Raw genomic sequence first — 17514 nt, forward strand, 5'->3', positions numbered from 1 at the left:
ATGAATTGAATGTTACTAATATTAGAGAAATTGTGGGTATAATAAACCATATCACCCTTCTTTTAAATTGAGGTCGGATGATTGTATTAAAATTTATGGTAAATACTAGTTATTATAATTTAAAAGTTAAATTGATTTGATTTTACACCTGTATAATGTAAAATTTATTATATATTTTCTAATTATGTTAATATTATTATTTAAAAATTATATTTGCTACGTACTATTAATTTTTATTTTATAGTTACAATATTTTTCTACAGCAGTAAATTACAACACTTTAATACCAAATCAGAACTTAGTGTATAAGAAGTAATTTGAAAAATTTTCTAAAAATTTCGTGGTATCCTTCTTTGTTACATATAATCGTATCTTTTACTAACATCCATATAATGATAATGTTCAATACAAGGATTGTTCCTGCATTCTTTTTTTCGTTTATAAGTATCAAAATTGAATTGAACATAGATTGACTTGGATAAAGGAGGAGGATAACCCAAGAGAGGATGTTGAATCCTATTGAAATTGAAAGTTATTGCTGCTAACGTTGGTGACGAGTGACTCCAATCACTTTCAATAATTGAGTTATAACTCTAAACAGGGTAAGTCAAAAAAATTGGGGTGCCTTTTTTCGATTTCCCATTATGTGTTGACCATTCTTTCAATCAATTAAGGCCTTGAACGCATGTTAATATTAAATACTAAAAAGTATCAATGAATTTATGGATTGCCTTGAAGAGTAAGGTACTGTTTATTATTTTATATGAATTTTTAATATGTATAAATGTGACTAAAGTTTAAATGGGTTTGAATATAAATATTTGAATAACATTTTTTATATATGAATAAAAGTGCCATCTTGTTTATTTTTATAAATTTAAAAAATTTAAACATAATTATTAAACATATATGTTCTTGTAAGTCAAAACAAAAAAATGGTTAGGTTTTATATTTTAAAAAATAAGTATATTTTAATAGATATACTTTGGGATATAATATTTACTACATATTCTAACATTTTTCATTAAGATAAAAAATACAAAAATTCACTTTTCCTATTCAGATGTGATTATGAAAATCATACATAAAATACAAAAAAATAAACAAGCATATTCACTCTTTGATGGTATGCTTTTTTTAGCGACCATTGTAAAATATGGAGAAAAAATAAGTTATTAAAAAATTAAGTGATAAAAATGAAATTCTAGAAGGAATAATCTCAGGACGCACAAGAGGGAGGTCTAAGTTTAGATTGGAGTTCGAACTCAGTCCTGTTTGGCTAGAAAGAAAAAAAAGGTAGACGCAAATTCGTAATAATAAAATATAAAATATGGAAACCGACTTGATTAAAAAATGAAAAGGAAAGAAAGAAAAAGAAATACAGGAAACTAGAAGGGGCAAGAAATGCAAAACGGCCTTTCTCAAAACGAGAGCGACTGCAAGTTGAAACAACTCGGTCGCATACTCACTGTGTTGCTTTGTGTGCGTCAGCCTCTCACTGTATAAATAGAACTGTGTCTTCCGTGGCGAACAATAATGACCTAAAAATACAAAATTATTTTGTCATTTAATTGCAAACAAAAGCATAAACCAAGAAAAGGCTAAAATAAAAAGAAAAAAATAATAACAAAACAAAAACAAACCCCACCTCTCTTTTCCTTCTTCTCTTTGCTTTGGGGTTTCGCCTCTCTCTCATTCTCTCTCTCTCTCTCTCTCTCTCTCTCTCTCTGTCTTAAATCTCTCCCACTCTCTCTTAAATCTCTCTCAGTATTTTTATATGCCTCTCAGGTATCTGATCTAACTTGGTTTTCTTCTTCAAAAAGTTTATTTTCTAGTTAAAATTGCAGTGGTTTTAAGGGGTTTTGCTTTGGTTGGTTGGATTTCTTTTTTCAAATTTTTTTTAGAGGTTATTATTATTATTATTATTATTATTTTAAAAATTTTTGTGTTTTTGTGGCAGTAGTCTTAGAAAGCAGCGAATTTTGAGTTGAGATGAGATGGCGACCGCAAGATCAACTTTGCCGGCGAGGCTGCGACAGCTTATTTCCGGCGAGAACTCTATCGGTCCTTCTGTTAAACTCGACTCTGAGCCCGTAAGTTTTTTTTCCTAAATTTAAGTCCTGTTATTTTGTTTTGTTTTATTTTTTGTTAACCTCTCTTATGATTAGGGTTTTATTGAAAAATACGAATACTGTGTGTTCAAGTCGTTGATTAGGGTTTTGTTAGGGCCTTATTGTTTTCTATGGTCAGATTTGATTGAAAAAAGGGGGTCTAATGGGCCCCACTTGAATTGAGCCTCTCATTTTTTGTGTTGGCTGCTGCCGGCAACTGGCTTTAGTGTCTGCTACTAATTTGGTATAATCTTGTGTCGTAAGTGTGTGTTGATATACTTTTAAGTTAATAGAATTGTAAGGCTGCCTTAGTTTTAATTCTCTAGTATTTTATTGAGGTTGTTAATCTGATAAAAGGGTGTATGTTGTTTGTTTCTTAGAGGTTAGAGGTAGCAGTGAGCCGAAAATTATGATATCGACTGTGACCTAACATGGTAATGTTTTAAGTGAATGACATCAATGCTAGTTGGATATTTCTGATTAAAACTTTTGCATCGGATGTTTTCAAACTAACCTTTATCCTATGGTGTCTTGAAATTTGCACGATAGCCATTTCCCATGGTATGTCTAGTTATAAATGTTACAATGGTGGCCTTTGTTTGAAGTGGTACACCTACTGAATACTGACTTCCAAAGACTGGATATGAGGCTAATGAACTGCTTTAGTTCTTTTTGGCTGACTAAAGGCCTTGTATGCATTGCCGTGTCCTTTTTGTTTGATACTTTTCTAGAATAGGTTCTTGGAATCCTCTCAATGATGCTAACAGATCCTTGCAATTTTTTAACTTTTAATGACTGTAACTTATGGAGTCTGGACATTCATGCTGTGGTGGTCTGATAGATTCATCAAGTTAAATAAAAGTGTGTAGGTTTGTAACATAGGTTCTGATTAGAAATCTTTCACTCTTGCGACTGAACGTATTATCTGATCAAACTTAGGAGGTCATTTACTGGTAATTTTTTGCTATGTTTTGAGTTTGCATTGCTTCCTGTTGTCTTATTTCCATTTAATTATTCTTCTCAGCATCCATCTATAAATAACTGTTTGGTTAAATGACATTTCATGAGTGAATTTCTTCTAATTGAATACCTGGAAATGGTCTAAATTGCTAACTAAATATTTGAGTGTGATAAGCAGTGACTGAGTATGTCATTCTAGTGTAATGATATTTCTAAATTGCTGTTTGCATTTACCATGCAAACTTTATGTTTGGGAGTATTACTTTCATTCATCCATTTGTCTAAAAGTAAACATATGTTTGCCAAGAATATATTTGGAATTATTGTTCACATTTTTATAATACTTTTGCTTCATTTGGATTATTTTGCATTTTTTTATTTTTTTAATCTAATGCTTAATTTGTGTCTCTATTGCAGCCTCCTAAAATTAAAGCCTTCATTGACAAGGTGATCCACAGTCCATTACAAGACATAGTAATACCTCTATCTGGCTTTCGCTGGGAGTACAGTAAGGTGAGAACATGCTAAACCTCATGGGTCAAGTTTTCTATTGATCCCCCTTGTGTTCTTTTACTCACCTGTTCCTTTGACTTCAGGGAAATTTTCATCATTGGAGGCCATTGTTTCTGCATTTTGATACATATTTCAAGACATACTTGGCTTCTAGGAACGACCTTTTATTGTCAGATAAAATTTTAGAAGATGATACTCCATTTCCAAAACATGAAGTTCTTCAAATATTACGAGTAATGCAAATAATATTGGAGAATTGTCCTAACAAGGGTTCATTTGACGGCTTAGAGGTAAGTCATGTATTTCTCACAAGTAATCTCCAACTGAAAGGATCGAATGTGAATTTGTTATTTATCATTTTAACCTGTTAGATATAAGCAAGCATATGCAACTGTGTTTGGTCTGATATATTTTTCTTGTTCATGTTCAGCATTTCAAGCTCCTACTTTCTTCCACAGATCCTGAGATTCTTATAGCCACATTAGAGACGCTTTCTGCACTTGTGAAAATAAATCCATCTAAGCTGCATGGAAATGGGAAGTTGATTGGATTGGGCTCTGTAAACAGCTCTCTCTTATCTTTAGCTCAGGGATGGGGGAGCAAGGAAGAGGGCTTAGGTTTATACTCATGTGTTATGGCAAATGAGAGAAAGCAGGAGGATGGGCTTTCTTTGTTTCCATCTGAAGAAGAAAATGATGGCGACAAGTCTCATTATCGAGTTGGTTCGACACTCTATTTTGAATTGCATGGGCTCAGTGCCCAGAGCACTGAGGAAAACAGTTGCAATGCAAGTTTTTCAAGCTCAAGAGTTATACATATTCCAGACCTACATTTAAGGAAGGAGGATGATCTGGTTTTGATGAAACAGTGCATCGAACAGTACAACGTAGCTTCTGAGCTCCGGTTTGCGTTGCTGACAAGAATCAGATATGCTCATGCCTTCCGCTCACCCAGAATATGCAGGCTGTACAGCAGGATCTGCCTTCTTGCCTTTATTGTGCTTGTTCAGTCTAGTGATGCCAATGATGAGCTGATTTCCTTTTTCGCTAATGAGCCTGAGTATACAAATGAGTTAATCAGGATTGTACGGTCTGATGAAACTGTTCCTGGGACTATTAGAACTCTTGCAATGCTTTCTTTGGGAGCCCAGTTAGCTGCATATTCATCGTCTCATGAGCGGGCACGCATTCTGAGTGGATCAACTATCAGTTTTGCTATTGGGAATCGGATGATTCTTCTTAATGTGCTTCAGAGGGCAATTATGTCTCTGAAAAATTCCAATGACCCATCATCCCTCGCCTTTATTGAGGCACTTCTTCATTTCTACATGCTTCACATTATTTCATCCTCAGCTTCAGGGACTAATGTGAGGGGTTCTGGAATGGTATCCACTTTTTTGCCGCTGTTGGAGGATTCTGATCCTGCCCATATTCATCTTGTCTACTTGGCTGTGAAAGGTTTACAGAAGCTAATGGACTACAGTAGTTCAGCGGTGACAGTGCTTAGAGATTTGGGGGGAGTGGAGCTGATGGCCCAGAGGCTACAAATTGAAGTACATAGAATTGTTGGTTTAGCTGCAGAAAATCACAATTCGATGAATATCAGTGAGTTTTCGAGATATAATGAAGATCATGTTTACACCCAGAAGAGGCTTATCAAGGTTCTTCTGAAGGCACTGGGGTCTGCTACATATGCCCCTGCAAATTCTACCCGACCACCCCTAAACTCCCATGATAGCGCTTTACCTGGTACTTTGTCACTAATATATGGAAATGTAGATAAATTTGGAGGCGAAATTTATTACTCAGCTGTAACTGTTATGAGTGAAATTATTCACAAAGACCCAACCTGTCTCCCTCTGTTGCTTGAAATGGGTCTTCCTGATGCATTCTTGTCATCGGTGGTATCTGGAATACTTCCTTCTTCAAAGGCCATTACATGTGTTCCAAATGGCCTTGGTGCCATCTGTCTCAATGCCAAAGGATTAGAAGCAGTGAAAGAAGCTTCAGCATTGCGATTCCTTGTGGACATATTTACCAGCAAAAAATATGTCATTCCAATGAATGATGCTGTTGTTCCACTGGCAAATGCAGTGGAAGAACTCCTGCGCCATGTGTCTTCGTTGAGGGGCACGGGTGTTGATATAATCATTGAAATTGTTGATAAAATTGCTTTGCTTGGGGACAATAACTCTGCTGGGTCATCGGGGAAGATTGGTTCGAGTACTGCAATGGAAATGGATTCTGAAGACAGAGAAAATGAAGGACCTAGCTGTTTGCTTGATGCGGTTGATTCTGCTGCTGATGGCATCAGTGATACAGTTGATTCCACTACTGCTACAGAAGGCATTAGTGATGAGCAGTTTGTTCAATTATCAATATTCCATTTGATGGTTCTGCTTCATAGAACAATGGAGAATACTGAAACCTGTCGGTTATTTGTGGAGAAATCGGGAATAGAAGCTTTACTAAAGCTTCTATTAAGGCCAAGTATTGCACAGTCATCTGAAGGAACATCTATTGCCTTGCACAGCACTATGGTCTTCAAGGGTTTTACTCAACATCACTCAGCTCCTCTGGCGCGTGCCTTCTGTTCTGCCCTTAGGGATCATTTGAAGAAAGTTTTGGCTAGATTTAGTGCAGTTTCAGGGTCTTTTCTGCTGGATCCAAGGATAGTGCCAGATAATGGCCTCTTTTCATCTCTTTTCCTTGTTGAGTTCCTTCTATTTCTTGCTGCCTCCAAGGACAATCGTTGGGTAACTGCACTACTGGCAGAATTTGGAAATGGTAGCAAAGATGTTCTTACAGATATTGGGCGGGTCCATCGTGAAATTTTATGGCAGATTGCTCTTCTTGAAGATGCCAAACTTGAGCTGGAGGATGATGGAGCTGATTCTGCTGCTGAACCACAACAGTCTGAATTAAGTACACATGAGTCTGAAGAGCAAAGATTCAACTCGTTCAGGCAGTTCCTTGATCCTTTATTGAGGAGGAGGACATCAGGATGGAGTATTGAAGCTCAGTTTTTTGATCTCATCAACCTATACCGTGATCTTGGGCGTGCCACTGGCTTTAGACATAGGCTGAGTACTGACAGTCCTTCAAATCTCTGGCTTGGAGCCAATCCTTCTCCTTCATCGGATGCTGCTGATTCTGGCAGTAAAAAGGAATACGATAAGCAGAGATCATATTATACCTCTTGCTGCGACATGGTGAGATCACTTTCCTTTCACATTACCCATTTGTTTCAGGAGCTGGGGAAGGCAATGTTGCTTCCTGCTCGTCGGCGAGATGAAACTGTGAGTGTGTCCCCTTCTTCGAAATCAGTGGCTTCTACTTTTGCTTCCATTGCACTGGATCACATGAATTTTGGAGGCCATGTAAATCCTTCTAGATCCGAGGCTTCTATATCAACCAAATGTCGCTACTTTGGTAAAGTTGTTAATTTCATTGATGGCATTCTACTGGACAGGCCGGAATCCTGTAATCCAATATTGTTAAATTGCTTATACGGGCATGGGGTTGTTCAATCAGTTTTGATGACATTTGAAGCTACGAGTCAATTGCTTTTTGCGGTTAACAGGACTCCTGCATCTCCAATGGAGACTGATGATGGAAATGTAAAACAAGATGAAAAGGAAGATGCAGATCATGCTTGGATCTATGGTCCCTTGGCAAGTTATGGTAAACTTATGGATCACATGGTAACATCTTCTTTTATTTTATCTCCATTTACGAGACACTTGCTTTCACAGCCTCTTATAAATGGAGATATACCTTTCCCACGGGATGCTGAGACTTTTGTGAAGATGCTTCAATCCATGGTATTGAAGGCAGTGCTTCCTGTTTGGACTCATCCACAGTTTACTGAATGCAGCTATGATTTCATTACTGCAATTATTTCTATCATTAGGCACATTTACTCTGGGGTTGAAGTGAAAAATGTCAGTAGCAGTACCAATGCTCGTATTACTGGCCCTCCTCCAAATGAAACAACTATTTCAACAATTGTGGAGATGGGTTTTTCCAGGCCTAGGGCAGAGGAAGCTTTAAGGCAAGTTGGATCAAATAGCGTGGAGCTGGCAATGGAGTGGTTATTTTCCCATCCAGAGGAAGCCCAAGAAGATGATGAACTTGCCCGTGCACTTGCCATGTCCCTGGGAAACTCTGAATCAGAAGGAAAGGAAGATGCTGCAAATGTCAGTTCTCAGCCACTTGAAGAAGAAATGGCCCAACTTCCTCCAATTGAAGAGTTGTTATCAACATGCACAAAGCTGCTTCTGATGAAGGAACCTCTAGCTTTTCCGGTTCGGGACCTGCTTGTGTTGATATGCTCCCAGAATGAAGGTCAATACAGGTCTAATGTCATCTCCTTTATCATCAACCAAGTGAAGGAGTGTTGTTTGATCACTGACAGCAGAAACAATTGCATGCTATCTGCTCTGTTGCATGTTCTTGCTTTGCTTCTTCATGAAGATGCTGGGGCACGGGAAGTTGCCGCTAAGAATGGTCTTGTAAAACTGGTGTCTGAGCTACTTGAACAATGGAATCCTGGTTCATCTGACAAGGAGAAGAATCAAGTTCCAAAGTGGATAACCACAGCTTTTCTTGCTGTTGATCGACTGCTGCAAGTTGATCAGAAATTGAATTCTGACATTGCAGAGCTGTTGAAGAGAGATGGTATTAGTAACCAGCAGACTTCAATCAACATTGACGAGGATAAGCAAAACAAGCTGCATTTATTAGGATCATCAAAGCACATTGATATTCAGGAGCAGAAGAGGCTTATTGAGATTGCTTGTGATTGTATCAAGAAGCGGCTTCCATCTGAAACTATGCATGCTGTTCTGCAGCTATGTTCGACTCTCTCCAGAACTCATTCTATTGCTGTTTGTTTTCTTGATGCTGGGGGTGTAAGTTCACTGCTTTCATTGCCAACAAGTAGCTTATTCCCTGGATTCGACAATGTTGCTGCTACTATCATCCGCCATGTCCTTGAAGATCCCCAGACTCTTCAGCAAGCCATGGAATCTGAGATAAAACACACCCTTGTGGCTGCTGCTAACAGGCACTCAAGTGGACACAGGCACTCAAATGGGCGGATCACTCCACGGAATTTCCTTCTGAGCTTAAGTTCTGCAATTTCAAGAGATCCTGGGATTTTTATGCTAGCTGCTCAATCTGTGTGTCAAGTTGAGATGGTCGGTGACAGGCCTTACATTGTCTTGCTGAAGGACCGTGACAGAGAGAAGTCCAAAGAGAAAGAAAAAGAGAAGGAAAAGATATCAGAGAAAGACAAAACACAGACTAATGATGGAAAGGGTAGTCTGGGTGGGATGAACACAACAGGCCCTGGCAGTGGAAAGGTTCATGATTCAAATAATAAAACCGTCAAAGTTCATCGGAAATCTCCCCAGAGCTTCATTAATGTGATTGAACTTCTTTTGGATTCAGTCACTGCTTTTGTACCTCCAATGAAAGATGATGTGGTGGCTGATTTGCACCTTGATGCACCATCATCAAGTGATATGGACATTGATGTTGCCGCTATTAAAGGAAAAGGAAAAGCCATTGCTACTGTTATTGGAGATAATGAAGCCAGTAGTCAGGATGCTTCTGCATCTCTTGCAAAGGTTGTATTTATCTTGAAACTGTTGACAGAGATTTTATTGATGTATTCTTCATCTGTTCCTATTCTTCTCCGAAGAGATGCTGAAGTTAGTAGCTGCAGGAGTGCTACTGGCTTTTGCACAGGAGGAATATTTCAGCATATTCTTCACAGGTTTATTCCCTATTGTCGAAATTCCAAAAAGGATAGGAAAGTAGATGGTGAATGGAGGCATAAACTAGCCAGCAGGGCTAATCAATTCTTGGTGGCGTCTTGTGTCCGCTCTGCAGAGGGAAGGAGGAGGGTGTTGACAGACATCAGCTATATTTTCAATGGTTTTGTTGACTCATGTAGTGGTTTTAGGCCAGCAGGTGATGATATTCAAACTTTTGTTGATTTAGTGAATGACATTCTAGCTGCTCGAACACCTACTGGTTCATGTATTACAGCAGAAGCTTCTGCCACTTTTATAGATGTTGGTCTGGTTAGGTCGCTGACTCGAACTCTTGAAGTGTTGGATTTGGATCATTCTAATTCACCTAAAGTTGTTATAGGGCTTGTCAAAGCTCTAGAGTTGGTAACGAAGGAACATGTTCATTCTACTGAATCCAATGCTGCTAAGGGTGAGAATTTGGCAAAAGCTCCTGGCCATGGTCAGACTGAAAGCACAGATAATGTTGTTGACACATCCCAGACCGTGGAAGTGGCATCCCAATCCAATCAAGATTCTGTCGCAGCTGATCATGTTGAGTCTTTCAATACTGGACCAAACTATGGTGGATCTGAGGCTGTTACAGATGATATGGAACATGACCAGGATCTTGATGGAGGGTTTGCTCCTGCACCAGAGGATGACTACATGCAAGAAACTTCCGAGGATATGCGGGGTCTGGAAAATGGCATTGATACGGTTGGAATCCGATTTGAAATCCAGCCTCACGTGCAAGAAAATCTTGATGAAGAAGATGAAGATGAAGAGATGTCCGGTGATGATGGGGATGAAGTGGATGAAGATGAAGATGAGGACGAGGATGAAGAACATAATGATTTGGAAGAGGATGAAGTCCATCACCTGCCTCATCCTGACACTGATCAAGATGATCATGAGATTGATGATGACGAGTTTGATGAGGAAGTACTGGAGGAAGATGATGATGATGAGGAGGATGATGAGGATGGTATTATTCTCAGATTGGAGGAGGGCATCCATGGGATAAATGTCTTTGACCATATTGAGGTTTTTGGCAGAGATCATAGCTTCCCAAATGAAACTCTTCATGTGATGCCAGTTGATGTTTTTGGCTCTAGGCGTCAAGCAAGGACTACATCCATTTACAGTCTGTTGGGGAGAAACGGTGACAGTGTTGCCTCTTCACGACATCCTCTTTTGCTGGGACCATCGTCCTCAAGTCACTCTGCGCCTGCTAGACAATCAGGTATGCCTAGTTGTGATGAACTAGTATTCCAGGAATATCACCAAACATGTGCAAAAGAAGAAAAATGGAAAGTGTTTTTACCCTTCCCCCAGTTCTTCTCCTTTGTCTTCTGGTTTTAATCTCCCTTTTTTGAAGGTCTGTTAAATACTTTCGAGTGTGCCATATATCTATGATGTTTGACCCTGATTTTTCTGATGCAGAGAATGCAAATGATAATTTCTTCGCAGATAGGAACGTGGAGAGTACCTCGTCACGGCTGGATACTATTTTCCGTTCTTTGAGGAGCGGACGTCATGGACATCGTCTGAACTTGTGGATGGATGATAATCAGCAAAATGGTGGATCTAGTGCGGCTGTGGTACCACAAGGGCTTGAAGAAATACTTATTTCCCAGTTGAGGCGACCCTTGCCTCAGAAACCTGATCAGAGCACGTCACCAGCTGAACCTCAGAATAATATTGAAGGTAGTCAATTACAGGAGTCAGAAGCAGGTGCAAGGCCTGAAATTCCTGGGGAGAACAATGTGAATACTGAAAATATTAATGCCCCACCTTCCTCCACTGCTGCAATTGAAAGCTCTGGTAATGCTGATGTGAGGCCTGCTGCAAGTGATTCTGTGCAGGGAACGCATGCATCAATTACACACCCACAATCTGCCGAAATGCAGTTTGAACAGAATGATGCAGTTGTGCGGGATGTTGAAGCAGTGAGTCAAGAAAGTGGTGGATCTGGAGCTACTTTAGGGGAAAGCCTCAGGAGCCTAGATGTTGAAATTGGAAGTGCTGATGGCCATGACGATGGTGGAGAAAGGCAAGGTTCAGCTGATAGAATGCCTTCGGGTGATCAACAAGGAACTCGTATTAGAAGAACCAATGTGTCCTTTGGGCATTCTACTCCTGTAAGTGGGCGAGATGCACCTCTTCATAGTGTGACTGAGGTTTCAGAAAATTCTAGCCGGGAAGCAGATCAGGATGCTCCAGCAGTGGAGCAGCAAATAAACACCAATGCTGGTTCAGGATCCATTGATCCTGCATTCTTGGAAGCTCTCCCTGAGGAGTTGCGTGCAGAAGTTCTTTCGGCTCAGCAGGGTCAGGTGACACAGCCTTCAAATGCTGAACCACAAAATGCTGGAGATATTGATCCGGAATTCCTTGCGGCACTTCCTCCTGATATCCGAGAAGAAGTTTTAGCACAACAGCGAGCTCAAAGGCTTCATCAATCCCAGGAACTTGAAGGTCAACCAGTTGAAATGGATACAGTCTCCATCATAGCGACATTTTCTTCAGATTTGAGAGAAGAGGTATAATTTGCATTTTTCTGTAATTGTCTGCTACCTATTTGTGACTAAACTTTATTTCCCTTACAGGTTCTCTTAACATCATCAGATGCTATTCTTGCCAATCTCACCCCTGCTCTTGTTGCGGAGGCTAACATGTTGCGTGAAAGATTTGCAAACCGTTATCATAACCATACCTTATTTGGTATGTACCCTAGAAATCGCAGAGGTGAGCCTTCTAGGCGTGGTGAAGGTTTGGGATCAGCCCTGGACAGAGCTGTGGGAAGTATTACTTCCCGCAGGACTATGGCTTCTAAGGTAGTTGAAGCTGATGGAGCTCCTTTAGTTGGCACAGAAGCTCTTCACGCACTGATTCGGTTGCTTCGTATAGTTCAGGTATTTACTCGGTGGAATTTGGTTCTCTTGTATTATATGCTCATTTAATTTTTTTTTATTAATTTATGAATAGGAGTTCTCCTGTGTTATATGCTCATTTAATGTTTTTCTTTATATAAATTTATCTATTCATCATTTGTTTTATTTTAAATTGCAGCCACTGTATAAAGGTGCATTGCAGAGGCTTTTCTTGAATTTATGTGCACACAATGAAACCAGAACGTCTATGGTTAAAATTCTGATGGATATGCTGATGCTTGATACGAGAAAACCGGCTAATTCTTCAAATGCTGTTGAGCCATCATATCGGCTTTATGCCTGCCAGAACAATGTGGTTTATTCCCGTCCCCAACATTATGATGGTAAGTGTATGTTTATATTATTGCTAGAGCATTGAATCAATAATTTGGAAGAATTTGTTGCCTCTTGTACTTATTGCCATAATTGTTAAAAGTCTTATTGTTGTACCCTTTTTCTTTTGTAGGAGTTCCTCCTTTGGTGTCCCGGCGTATTCTTGAAACTTTGACATACTTGGCTCGTAATCATCCCCTTGTTGCAAAGATTTTGCTTCAGCTTAGGCTGTCTCTCCCTTCCCTACAAGAGCCAGAGAATATTGATCAGGCACGTGGCAAATCTGTGATGGTTGAAGGGTGTGAAATAGAAGGAAAGCAGCAGGAGAAAGGATATATATCCATCATGTTGCTTTTAAGTCTCTTGAACCAACCTCTGTATTTGAGGAGTATAGCACATCTGGAACAGGTCATGTTCTTTCTAATAAATGTTAACTCCTTTCCGGTATTTTGGGCTTATAGTTATTGTACTGGCTGCTCTGGGTTTATGCTCACTTTTTGTGCTTTGTTTCAGCTGCTTAACTTAGTGGAGGTCCTTATTGATAATGCTGAAAGCAATTCACCAAACAAGTCTGCGGAATCCACAACTGAACAACAAATACCCATATCAGATGCTGGGATGAATACAGAATCTCATGGTGCTCCTTCCGGCGTTTCTGTTTCATCGTCCAATGTTGTTGATTCTTCGAAACCCACAACTTCTGGTGCAAATGACGAATGTGATGCCCAAAATGTGCTGCTTAACTTGCCACAAGCAGAACTTCGACTCCTAAGCTCATTGCTTGCACGAGAAGGGTATGAGAGAACATCTTTAAGTCTAGAGCTCCTTTTGGGCGTGACTATGCTTGTGTGTCTGCTTGTGCGTGCTCATTATTTCAACTGTTTTTATCTTTCTTCTCTTCTACCTACAATGATGAATTTGAAGAGCGTTATTTGTTGTGTCAGCAACTTTCTAGATTACGTGCACATCTATTCTGAAGTGTTAATATCCGAGCTGGCTTGATTTAATATATCGTGCTGGCAATTGATGTTTTCTTAATGTTTTTATATGACTTTTTTTTCCCCTTTTTTTTAACGCACTTGAGCTGACATTGTTTTTTCCACTCAGTTTGTCAGATAATGCGTACACACTGGTGGCAGATGTAATGAATAAATTGGTGGTGATTGCTCCAACTCATTGCCAATTATTTATTACTGAGCTAGCAGATGCAATACAAAAGTTAACTAAATCTGGTATGGATGAGCTACATAGGTTTGGTGAAACCGTGAAAGCACTCCTCAGTACATCATCTTCTGATGGAGCTGCAATCTTAAGGGTTCTGCAGACCCTAAGTGCTCTTGTTTCGTCCCTAACTGAGAAAGATAAGGATCAGCAGATTCTTCCTGAGAAGGAACATACTGCAGCTCTTTCCCAGGTACGGGAGATCAATGCAGCTTTGGAACCTTTGTGGCTGGAGCTGAGTACATGCATAAGCAAAATAGAGAGCTTTTCAGATTCTTCTCCTGATTTGTTTACTACTGCAAAAACTTCAGCTGCCAAAGCCTTCAGTGCCACATCACCCCTTCCTGCTGGTGCTCAGAACATCTTACCATATATAGAATCATTCTTTGTGATGTGTGAAAAGTTGCATCCTGCACAACCAGGTTCCAGTCATGATTTTGGTGTAGTTGCAGTTTCTGAGGTCGAAGAAACTAGTACATCTTCTGCCCAGCAGAAAACCTCAGGGCATGTTACAAAAGTTGATGAAAAACAGATTGCTTTCGTGAGGTTCTCAGAAAAGCACAGGAAGCTGCTAAATGCATTCATCCGTCAAAATCCTGGATTACTAGAGAAGTCTTTCTCACTCATGCTGAAGGTTCCTCGCTTTGTTGATTTTGACAATAAGCGTGCACATTTCAGATCAAAAATAAAGCATCAACATGATCACCACCACAGTCCTTTGAGAATATCTGTAAGAAGAGCTTACATTCTTGAAGATTCATACAACCAACTGCGCATGCGATCAACGCAAGATTTGAAGGGAAGGTTGACTGTTCACTTTCAAGGAGAGGAAGGCATTGATGCCGGTGGCCTTACAAGGGAGTGGTACCAATTGCTGTCAAGGGTTATTTTTGACAAGGGAGCCCTACTTTTCACAACAGTGGGCAATGAATCAACATTCCAGCCCAACCCCAACTCTGTTTACCAAACTGAACATCTTTCATATTTCAAGTTTGTTGGGCGAGTTGTGAGTACATTTTGATGCTCTAGTTATAATGACTTGGTTATTCATTTTTCCTTGCTGCTCATTCCTCAAAATCTTCTTTAGGTTGGAAAAGCTCTTTTTGACGGGCAACTGTTGGATGTCCATTTTACTCGATCTTTCTACAAGCACATCCTGGGGGTTAAAGTTACTTATCATGACATTGAAGCTATTGATCCAGATTACTTCAAAAACCTGAAGTGGATGCTTGAGGTCTGCTGCATTTTTTTTCCCCGCATCTTTTGAGTTTCACCTAATTTTTCCATTTGTTGGGTTGTATCTTATCTGGTAACTTCCCTTCCCTTTTTGCAGAATGACATCAGTGATGTTCTTGACCTCACTTTTAGTATTGATGCTGATGAGGAGAAGCTGATTTTGTATGAAAGGGCGCAGGTAATGAATTCACTCACCCTTTCATTAACTGCCTTTTTCTCTCTTTTTTCTTATCTCAATGTTGCTATGAACATATGCAGGTAACCGACTATGAGCTAATTCCTGGTGGACGGAATATTAAAGTTACTGAGGAGAATAAGCACCAGTATGTGGATTTAGTTGCGGAGCATCGTTTGACGACTGCTATTCGGCCTCAAATAAATGCTTTTCTGGAGGGATTTACCGAACTAATTCCTGGGGAGTTGATATCTATCTTCAATGACAAGGAATTAGAATTATTGATTAGTGGGCTTCCGGATATTGATTGTGAGTTTCGTTGATGGTTTTTTCTGTACTTTTTGGCTTGTTCATGTTGTATCATTCTCCAATTTTGTTGTCTACTTAACCAAAATTGGCTTCTTACAAAAATTGGCAAACAATGTGTTTCAGTGGATGACATGAGGGCAAATACGGAATATTCTGGATATAGTGCTGCATCTCCTGTTATCCAGTGGTTTTGGGAGGTTGTTCAAGGGTTCAGCAAGGAGGATAAGGCTCGTCTTCTGCAGTTTGTGACTGGCACCTCAAAGGTAAAGGCTAATGCTATGCTTACAAGTTGGGTACATAATTTTTGTCCCAAGTGATTGGGCATCTGATGTGACATTTAGTGATATGCTAATAATTATCACATAAATGATAAGACACATGGCAGCCAATGATTGGTGACATATCACCGGGGAAACAAGCTTGTAGCCAAACAAAATGAGTATATTATATGTAGGAAATGTACATAGAGGAGGGACAAGAAGTCTGCAAAGGAAAATGTTAAAAATCCCCAAGCCCAAGAACAACAAATCCTATAAGATCATAAATTTGAACTAATGACATCACAGAAAAGAACTGTATCTGTATCATTATAGATTTATATGTCTGTTCGATTTCAAGTACTTCATTCCTTAGAACTGGATAACTGATTTTCTTAATAATGTTGTTTTGATTTGATTTGCATATATGCATGCACACACTTTGGAATGGCTAATCTTTTTGTTTATTAGTCATGGCTTATTCAATAGAAATCCAATGCTGACTAGCCAATAGCTCAAGGATTTAGTTCTGATTTAAATATATGTCACTCCTCTTTGGCAGAGGAATGCTGACACACTTTTTTTAATTTTATCCAGAGTAGGCTGTAGAGTTTTATTGGGTTCCAAATCTTGAATGAGAAGCTGTTGGTAAATGCAAATGAAAATAAGCTCGAAAGTGACAATTTATATTTGTTCATCACATTAAGCAACTGGTACCTTTCTATTGTTGCACCTGAGAACTCTTGCCTAGATCTAGTAGTCTTACTGTCTCATTTCAATACTTTAGGTGCCCTTGGAAGGTTTCAGTGCACTTCAAGGAATTTCAGGTTCACAGAAGTTTCAAATACACAAGGCATATGGCAGCATAGATCATTTGCCTTCTGCTCATACTTGGTAATTATGATTCTTAGTTCCTTAGTCCAATTTTTATTTTTATCTGATTAGACCGGCTTTTCTGATGTGCTTTGCAAACTTCTATTGTCTGGAGTTTGTTGAATGAAAATGCTGTTAATAGTTTCTAGCAAGTTCATCGTTTTGCAGATAATTTACTGACCCACACCCCATTATTTCTGCAGTTTCAATCAATTAGATTTGCCGGAATATCCTTCTAAGCAGCATCTAGAGGAGAGACTGCTGCTTGCAATTCATGAAGGCAATGAAGGGTTTGGATTTGGTTAAGAAGTAAAATTGGCTATTTCTCCAGAGTAGTGTAGATAAAAATATATATATTATCTCAAAAGCTGCAATGGGAGAGGAAATGGGTAAAAGGGTGGATGTCACATTTCAAGTCAAAACATGTTTATATACTGTACAGCATATATTGGCTATTGAAAATTATCATGGCAGTTTTAAAATTTGCCAATCTGCCCTTTATTTTTGCAAATTCTTTTTCCCTTCTTGATTTCTACATTTGGTGATTTATGCCATCCTTGTCCAAGAAAAATAAAATTTCTGGATAATCAAATCAATTGTTTCTTATATTTGGTGATTTATGCCATCCTTGTCCAAGAAAAATTCTGAAAAAGATAAGCTATGACAGAATTTAAGATTGTTATCAAATTTCTGGATAATCAAATCAATTGTTTATAGTTTAGAGATAGTTGAAGTGCATATGCATTTTTGGAATTTATTTTTAATAATGATTTGCAGTGTAGTAGTGGCTTAA

At 39.0% G+C, this 17514-nt stretch overlaps 1 protein-coding gene across 2 annotated transcripts; it reads left to right on the forward strand.

Annotated features, from left to right (window-relative positions):
* Positions 1-1642: 1642 nt before the first annotated feature.
* Positions 1643-17226, forward strand: LOC18041327 (E3 ubiquitin-protein ligase UPL2). 2 transcript variants are annotated; one of them, XM_006433723.2, is made up of 17 exons: positions 1643-1788; positions 1961-2093; positions 3489-3584; positions 3668-3874; positions 4015-10627; positions 10828-11927; positions 11994-12299; positions 12457-12661; positions 12784-13058; positions 13164-13444; positions 13758-14877; positions 14959-15105; positions 15205-15285; positions 15366-15591; positions 15715-15854; positions 16636-16742; positions 16925-17226. In XM_006433723.2, exons 2-17 carry the CDS (start codon positions 1998-2000, stop codon positions 17025-17027), a joined length of 11103 nt encoding a protein of 3700 aa, XP_006433786.1. In that variant the 5' UTR covers positions 1643-1788; positions 1961-1997; the 3' UTR covers positions 17028-17226. The 2 variants fall into 2 exon arrangements, with proteins under 2 accessions (XP_006433786.1, XP_024039991.1); XM_024184223.1 differs by having other exon boundaries at positions 1964-2093.
* Positions 17227-17514: the final 288 nt, after the last annotated feature.

Source organism: Citrus clementina, unplaced genomic scaffold (genome assembly GCF_000493195.1).
Source record: "Citrus clementina cultivar Clemenules unplaced genomic scaffold, Citrus_clementina_v1.0 scaffold_5, whole genome shotgun sequence".
Lineage (NCBI taxonomy): Eukaryota > Viridiplantae > Streptophyta > Magnoliopsida > Sapindales > Rutaceae > Citrus > Citrus x clementina.